Raw genomic sequence first — 8,725 nt, forward strand, 5'->3', positions numbered from 1 at the left:
GACAAAAATATAAAAATTTCAAAAAATTCATTGGTTATATAGCAGTTTGACACACACTAATTTTGATCATTGAGAAGCTTAATATTTTCTTAACAATACAACGTAATTAAAACGTTTATCTGATTTTGACAGAGTTATCTCCCTGTAGTGTTAGGTTCCACCTTAAGGCATGCAAAGCTTATAAAATCGATGATCCTCAAGGCATGTAAAGCTTAAAAAATCCGATCTAGAAAATATGCATGTGAGAATCATTTTTTGCAGTTGGACACATCAAGCTTGCTTGGTATGTACGTGGTATTGTGTTTTTAATATAGGAATAATAAGATGTGGCATAATTGTCAATGATATTACATGAAACAAAAGGACAATGGTGTAGTTTACTTTCAAATGAAAATTCCTACACATTTCATTTTATTCAAGATCAATAGTGTTACAGCAGTGCATATACTTTCTTTGATTTATGCAAACGTGTTCAATAATGTCAGCACAAACTATCGTGCTTTTACCCTTTCAATAGTTTTACTAGTAAGTACATGTATTAACAGATTTAAATAGCTAAATAAATAATTATAGTTAGTAGTTAGCAAACGCTGATAAACAGAACATGTATTTAGGGAAGAATTTAGCACTCACATGTCTTGTTATGCATCTTTGAAAAATGCTGAAAACAAATTTAGAAAAAGACCAAACAATATTTTTTTAAGTTTCCCGTCACATAAAACACTTCCAGACCCTCACATATTCTCGTAGTGAGTATGCATTTGATTTCTCCTTAGACATGAAATAACCATCCATCCATCCATCTGTCACCATCCCCATCAAAGAGAAATATTTCATTTTTCGCCGTATTTTCTTCCTGTTCATGTATTGTAGTGTAGTTCAGGTTATTTTGGAAGTTATTTTTGGAAATATAACCACAAGCAAATTGTACAGTAAAATTTCAAGATTTATCCTGGCGAAATAAAATTTTATTTACAGGTAACAACCATGACAGCAGAGGACAGCAGGTATGTATGACTAACATTCTAAAATATGTAAACACATGTAAATGATGTTGATGTCGGAAATTAATTATATATTTTTTTTACTAAAATGATATCTTTTAAAAGTTGTCATATTCATTGTGTAAAATTCTTACGCTTTTACAATTCATGCATGGGTATGATTTACTGTTGTACTATTTGTTACTGTATCATGTGTATGTGCACGACTAATTACTGTATGTGCATGCATGATTACTTACTGTATGTACACTATTTCCTACTAAACATGACTCGGAAGCATTATATCAACGTTTATGATCATGTACGCCGGTATTAAATGTACAAGCTCAATCTGATAGAAATCTTCCTTCGTGTTAGTTCACGTGTTACTAATAAAACAACAACTTTACAACTATAAGAAGTATTTCCCCCTTCGGCAAATGATTCATTTTAAATGTTTTATATTGGTTCTCTTTTGTATAGTTTCTGTTTGTTTTCACTCTTCTTACAATGTCTATCTGTGTCCAACACTAAGTTCTCCGTAACAAATCAATGTGTAACTTTAACCTATGAGTTTGACTGTCCCTCTGGTATCTTTCGTCCCTCCTTTATAATACTTCTTATATCGAACACAGCGAGTGACAAAAAAAAACAGCATATTAACAAGTAAATGAACATTAAGTAATTGATGTGTGTATGTTTATAACTAAATTTATGGTATGATCAACTGATTATCGGTACAGTACTATATTTTGGACAGTTCGTACATGAGATTAAAAAAAGCAAACAATAGCAGCAATATACAATAAAGCTTTAAAAAGACAGGTCCATTTTACACCGATTATAAAGATACCGTTGACAGTTCATCTGACTACAGATTCCGACGTTGGTTTTCTTTTTTTGCAAATTGGCAAAGTGGCACAACCATATACTCTATTTTTGGCGATACTGATACTAGGTGTTTTGAAAACAAGTCGCGCAAATGTAGCATTGGCACAAATGAGTCATATTTAGGATGTATATATGAGTGTACACCAATAAGATAAGAAGTAAGGTATACATCAATGAAACGTTATCCAAACGGTAAAAATGACAAAAAGTACATCGAAAGGTCAACAGTCTTCTACAGTGAACTCTCGAGTTAAACAATGCTCATATAGGAGTAACAATCTTATTTATGGCCTTCCGAGCTATCATTAAATAACAGGCTCCTGATTTTGGAAAAAACACGTTAGTACTGTCTTGAACTTGTATTTTTAATGGTATTTTTGATTGATTAAACAATACGTCTAGAAGTTACCATTTAAATATGTTAATCGTTGCCGAGCTATGTATTTTCGTAGATTGTTATCCTAAATTGGCATTTTAATATGAAGTTTATTTATCCATCAGATGGTAAATGTTCAATTAATTTTTTTGACACGGTGTTGCTCTTAAGAAATATTTATCAAAACTTTCAACCCTCTTCATTTATACCTTTTTAGTTTCATAACTTCAACACCTTCATCCAAGAAAGATCGAAGTAAAAGTAAAACACAAGGTTTAACGACTTTTATGGCGTCGACGGTAAATTTATGAACTAATATCCAATCTTCTATTGGCATTTTTTATAGTGATAATTTTGGCAGCTATTCTGCAGAGCAAAGAAGGAAGTGGTCAGCCTAGAAAAATTACAGTACGAAAGGGAGCAGTTGGAGCTGATCATGAAGTGTGTTCCAGAATTGGAAAGTACATTTTAGCAAGCAAAAGAAACATAGCAAAATGCAATATGAATCACTCGTTAAATTAGCCCTAGTGTAGCCAAAATGACTTTTAATCTGTAATTTACTGCTCATAGTTTGGAATGAATTATTTTTGGAAAATTTCTAATTTATGATACAAAATCATGATTTTTACTTGAACCTCCATAGATCAATAAATGTGCAGATCAGAACTAAAATGAGTAAAATATACAGTAAGAAGATATAGTCTAAGATCAAATGAAACAGAAATAAACAACTGTAGGCCATCGTACGGCCTTCAACAATGAGCAAACAAAATAAGTCAGCTATAAAAGGTCCCGAAATGACAAATGTAAAATAATTCAAACGGGAAAAACAAACAATTTAAGTGCAAAATAATGAACGGAAAATCTTTATATTTAAAGAAAATATATACGAACTTGCAAACAAATAAGTCCTGTATAAAGATTTGCCACCAACACAAAATTCTCCAAATAACAAAACAGTTAAAAATTTCACCTTAAACACGTTTAAAGCTGAATAAGTATTGCGACACTGTGTTACAAGGAATATCATAATGTGAAGATCAGTTAGACAAAACGAACAATCCCATGATTTATCACATAGGAATGCGCATATGCCAATTTACATAATCATGATAATTGTACAACACTGAAAACTTAAACTTGATTTATACTAACTCTAAATAATCTGTGATTAACATCAGGTGCTATAGCATGGTAGTCAAACCCCATTTGGAATGATGCACATGCTGTAATCTTTAGTCGTAGCAAGTATCTGATTATGTGGTGTTATATGGATGTTAAATGTTTCTCATTGTTGAAGGCCGTACATTTGCCTTTTATTGCTAATATCCACTCCATTTGAACTTTGGTGGATAGTTGTCTCATTGGCAATCATACCACATCTCTTTATTGTTATATTGATATCACAATCTGAATATTTTTAATTTTTCAGGGACGTACTAGTAGATGGTGGATCTGCTGTCGATGCTGCTATTGCTACTCTGTTATGTAACGGTGTCATGGCACCTCACAACATGGGGATAGGTGGAGGTATGTTATGAATATTTTTTACAAAATGTATATCAGTGTACACATTATCAACTGCAGTGTAAGAAAAATCACTCACGATTTTACCAAACATCTGCTATTAAGAATGATAAATATACATATGAAAGAAACAACCACTGGCTTGTTACAAATACATAGAGATTTGGAGTGTTTAGAAAATTAAAACTTATCTCCGGTCATTCCTTTTATTACTATTACTATTACTGAAAGAACAAAAATGCAAATCGAAAACATATAATTTTAATTTCAGAACATAATAAATTAACCGATTGAAATTGAAATTCATATAAATGACCAGTTGTTCCGACAGATTTTTAAAACTAAATGATGTATACCAATTAAATGAAGATATATACAATTCTCGCAAAATAAAATCAACGTCTGAGGGACATGTCATTTGACAAAAATGATTACTTCTAGTTGCAAGCATTTCATGTATATCAAGGACGACTCCTTCCTTTATGTAGAGAAAAGACTCTGCAAAGTCAGTAAACGTATTACCGAAGAAGTGAAATAAGCACGTGTACATATCATTAGACAAGAAAAATAATTAAGAAAAAAAAAGATGTCATTTCGACAAAAAAAAAATAAGTGAGATCTGCTTACCCCTTCCAGAGCACCTGAGGATAACCCCAGGTTTTTGGTGGGGTTCGTGTTGCTCAATTCGTCTTTGTTGTATTTTGTATATTGTTGTTTGTCTTTCGATCTTTATAAAAAAAAAGAGGATATGGTATGATTTCCAATGAGACAACTCTTCTTTGTCTATTTTTGCCATATGGTGTTGTCAGTTAATTTCGACTTATGAGTTTGAATGTCACTTTGGTATCTTTTACCTCATTCTAAGATATAATGTAAATGAGATTAAGTAATACACATGTTAATTTCAGGTTGTTTTATGGTTATATACGATGCACAGAACAAGAAAACATTAGTGGTAGATGGACGTGAGACAGCACCGTTAAGTTCTTCACAAGAAACATTTGTAAACGAATCCGGTTACATAGGTAAGGTTAATGTAGAACTTAAGGATATAACAGGGCCTCAACAAGACTCTAGAAATAAAGGATCTAACAGTTCATGGTTAAGACTCTTAAATCTATATCAATATAGCAAGACACGGTTGAAGGCTCTAGAAACATATAAAATTGATATATTTTATAAATGTTGACAGTAACATATATATAAAAAAGAAATTGTGCCAATGAGACAACTTTTCGCAAGAGACCAAATGACACAGAAATTAACAACTATAGGTCACCGTACGGCTTTCATCAATGCGCAAAGCCCATACTGCATACTCAGCTATAAAAGTCCCCGAAATGACATATGTAAAACAGTTCAAACGAGAAAACTAACGGCCTAATTAATGTACAAAAAAATTAACGAAAAACAAATACGTATCACAGCAACAAACGACAACCACTGAATTATAGGCTTCTGATTTGGGACAGGCAAAAACATACAGAATGTGGCGGGGTTAAACATGTTAGCGGGATCCCAACCCTCCCCAAACTTTGGACAGTGGTGTAACAGTACAACATAAGAACGGACTATAAAAATCATTTGAAAAAGGCTTAACTCATCAGATGGATACAAATAAAAATACATCTAACAAAACACAGAGTGGACGTGGCCGGGTACTTGTACATCCCAACAACAAAAAGACACTAAAGACAGATCTGAGAGTACAATTACTGACAGCTAGTTCAAAGCCAATAACAACTAATAAAAAAAAAATCATGCATCTAAGACTTAATTATCAATCAATACACATCCAACATCCAATGGATTTAGTGTACGTCATAAACAGTCAGAGAAAAACATGACTTTGAGCAATGCCAAGATACAGGTATCGACAGATTGTAGATCCATGAAAATGCATATGTATATAACAATAATATTAGTTTGCTTTTAATTTACTGATAACAAAATCAATATCAATACCAATAAGAACAATATTCAAAGATTTAATTACGGTGTTGAATTAATAACCTTTTAGAATAAGTTTATTTAAAGGATCGATAAGTTTACCAGTATCTAAATTTCCGGGCACGGTAAACAACATCTCCGTTAAAATGAGGTTGTGCTATCTCGTTTGAAATAAGTTTTCTACAGGTACAACCAAACTTCAAAACCAAATCTTTATTTCTATGCAAGAATTTAGTTAAGGTTTTAAGTAATTTGTGGTAACGAAATCCCTGACTTAATAATTTATCAGTAATACATAGATTACGTTCAATTAAATCTAAAACGTCACAACCGACACGGGCATAGCGACGAGTTGTGAAATATAAACACCGTAAGATGGTGCAAGGGAAAATGTACATGTTTATCAAACCGATGTTTCCATATATTAAGTACTAGTACACACACATATATATACACTGTTACAGATATCCTTGACACGAGTAGCTGCTAGGTCGAATCTTATTTATCTTACCGACTATCTTCACATGTGGTAGTTAGGCTATCGGCCTATCAAAGTGATTAAGTCTTCAATACTTAGTATAACCTACTTCCATTTTTTTATACAAAAAAAACAAAAAAAACAAATGCCAACAATAACAATTTGTTAGCTTTAAATTTGTTTTATGAATTTATTTCAATGTCATTATCAATTTCTTAGTCTCATGAAACCTTTCAGATTTCTTTTTTGTTTTGAAAGGGAAGTAACTCCTTACTAACCCCATATGGTAACTAACCCTATATGGTAACTAACCCAATATTTTTTAGGACACCCTATATCAAATATATGTAGTCACCACGTGTAGTCCTTTAACCAATTATAACCCCATAAATCTATAGAAGGTACGATAATATTAGTTACGCAGCGTGCATTTGTCCTAATACTTGAATTTATCGGGTCAATAAAATCCATATCGGGTGAGGCGAATTTATCCTGATTTTGTTATCAGACCACTTATTATTATTTTTTTCATAATAAATTCCGTATTAGGACAATTGCACACCGTTTAACGAATTTATCCTGATTTTTTTATGACACCACGTCAGTAATACACAAAGGGAAGCAACTAAATTTATTGGGGTATAAAAGCGTTGACCGAAGTACATTATCTCAAGGTCGTCCAGAGAATATACCAAGTGTGAATAAATTAAAAGAGAAACAATTAATTAACGATCTTTTACAGCATATTGTATATTAATTATTCAGGTCCGAGTTCATTGCTGTTCCTTGTGAAATTGCAACATATTGGAAAGCACATCAAAGATATGGAAAAGTACCATGGAAACGATTATTTGAACCATCGATAGACCTACTACAAAATGGATTCCACGTTTTACATGCTGTAGAACGTGCAATGAAGCGCTTGATGGCTAATAACAACAGTATTTGCGAAATACGGTGATTCGGGTATGTTTTAGTTTATACTTCGCAAAAGTTAAATTTAGGTTATCCACAAAAACATGCAAAACAGAGAATTACAGTTCTATGAGTTTGGATGGGGGTCTATACTTTATTTGGTTTGGCCTATTTTTCACAATTCTTTTTTTCTCCCTTTATTCCATTATTCTCTATTCTGTAAACCCCATTTAGACCATCTTATATATATGATGCTTTAGAAGATTTTATGTTTATCTTTGATGCAATGATTGCATCCCATTTATCATTATTTCCACAAATAAACTATGTATACCGTGGTTTAAGTTATACACATTTAAAATTATTCAAATGTTTAATGCTATTCATTTAAACAAGAAGATAGATGATGTAGTGACATACACTGGTGATTGTTGCACTTTTCTAGCCGATCTTCAAATCTGAAAATATTCAAAAATATTCTTACTATCTTTCAGTGAAATTTTCTGTGATGAGATGGGAAATAGTCTACCAGAAGGAACCTTTGTTCAGTGGCCCAGACTAGCAGAAACTTAAAAACAACTAGCAGATGTAGGACCTGATTACTTATATAAAGGCAAAATCGCAAAAACTATGGCACAGGAAATTAGGAATTTAGGTCAGTTGTCAGTATAGTATTTATGAAAAAATTTATGATTTAAGATTGTGAGAAAAATCAAGCTTCTTGTTTAAGCGAAAAACAAAATGTCAGCTATCAAGAGACACTACGCGAAATTATAGGGACAAGGACACGCAATATGAAATCTTTTAACAGTAACGTACCCATGATGACGTTGCTTTTTTTGTATTATGATATTTGTAACTAATCATTAGTTTGCTGTTTATCGTAAGTAGGACATTTTTCATTTCTTAATATATAAGTTTACATCATAATCTTCATTGTAATCAAAAACATTAAAATAGATACAATTTTGATATTTTTAGATCGTAAAAAGGATGATATCTGAAGAATTCGCTACATACTTACGTAGAAAAATAGATTTGACCAAAACATATGATATTGAATACTATGCAAATGTGACTGAGGCAGCACATGATCAAGGCACTGCGCATGTCAGCGTTTTAAGTCCGGAAGGGGATGCTGTATTTGTAACGAGCACAATTAATGCATAGTAAGAATATAACTTAAAATAGTAGTTGAAAGAGTAAGAAAATTCGAAGCTATATCTATCGTGAGAGGTTTAGGTAGATATAAAACCATGTTTCTACATAAAGAAATCCCTGTACTAAGTCAGGAATAAGACAGTTGTGTTGCATTCATTAGATGTGTTTGAGCTTTTAATTTGCCATTTGATACAGGACTTTTTTTTCGCAAATAAAATTACAGAGATCTGGATTAAAGTTAGTACAGCCTGATTAAAACGTTTAAATGTGAAAAGTAAATCCATCTTGTGTGTACAATTTCTATTTTGTCAGGACTGTAGCCCTTAAAATACCCAAAAAAAAAGGGAAACCATTTTATAATTATGTTTCGTACTATATCTTTTCGATTGATATTTTTCTGTTTTGTTTTCCTTAATTGATTTTATTAAAGCAGGTGTTTTGTTT

The 8,725-nt window shown here is 32.0% G+C and overlaps 1 protein-coding gene across 1 annotated transcript; it reads left to right on the plus strand.

Annotated features, from left to right (window-relative positions):
- Positions 1-2,556: 2,556 nt before the first annotated feature.
- On the plus strand, positions 2,557-7,693 carry LOC127705666 (glutathione hydrolase 1 proenzyme-like; the record flags this gene model as incomplete). The annotated part of the gene is made up of 4 exons (XM_052209996.1): positions 2,557-2,711; positions 3,683-3,780; positions 4,686-4,878; positions 7,615-7,693. Coding segments are annotated over 4 exons (525 nt in total), but the record flags the coding sequence as incomplete, so codon positions are not given.
- Positions 7,694-8,725: the final 1,032 nt, after the last annotated feature.

This window comes from Mytilus californianus, unplaced genomic scaffold, assembly GCF_021869535.1.
Source record: "Mytilus californianus isolate M0D057914Y unplaced genomic scaffold, xbMytCali1.0.p SCAF_6, whole genome shotgun sequence".
Taxonomy (NCBI): Eukaryota; Metazoa; Mollusca; class Bivalvia; order Mytilida; family Mytilidae; genus Mytilus; species Mytilus californianus.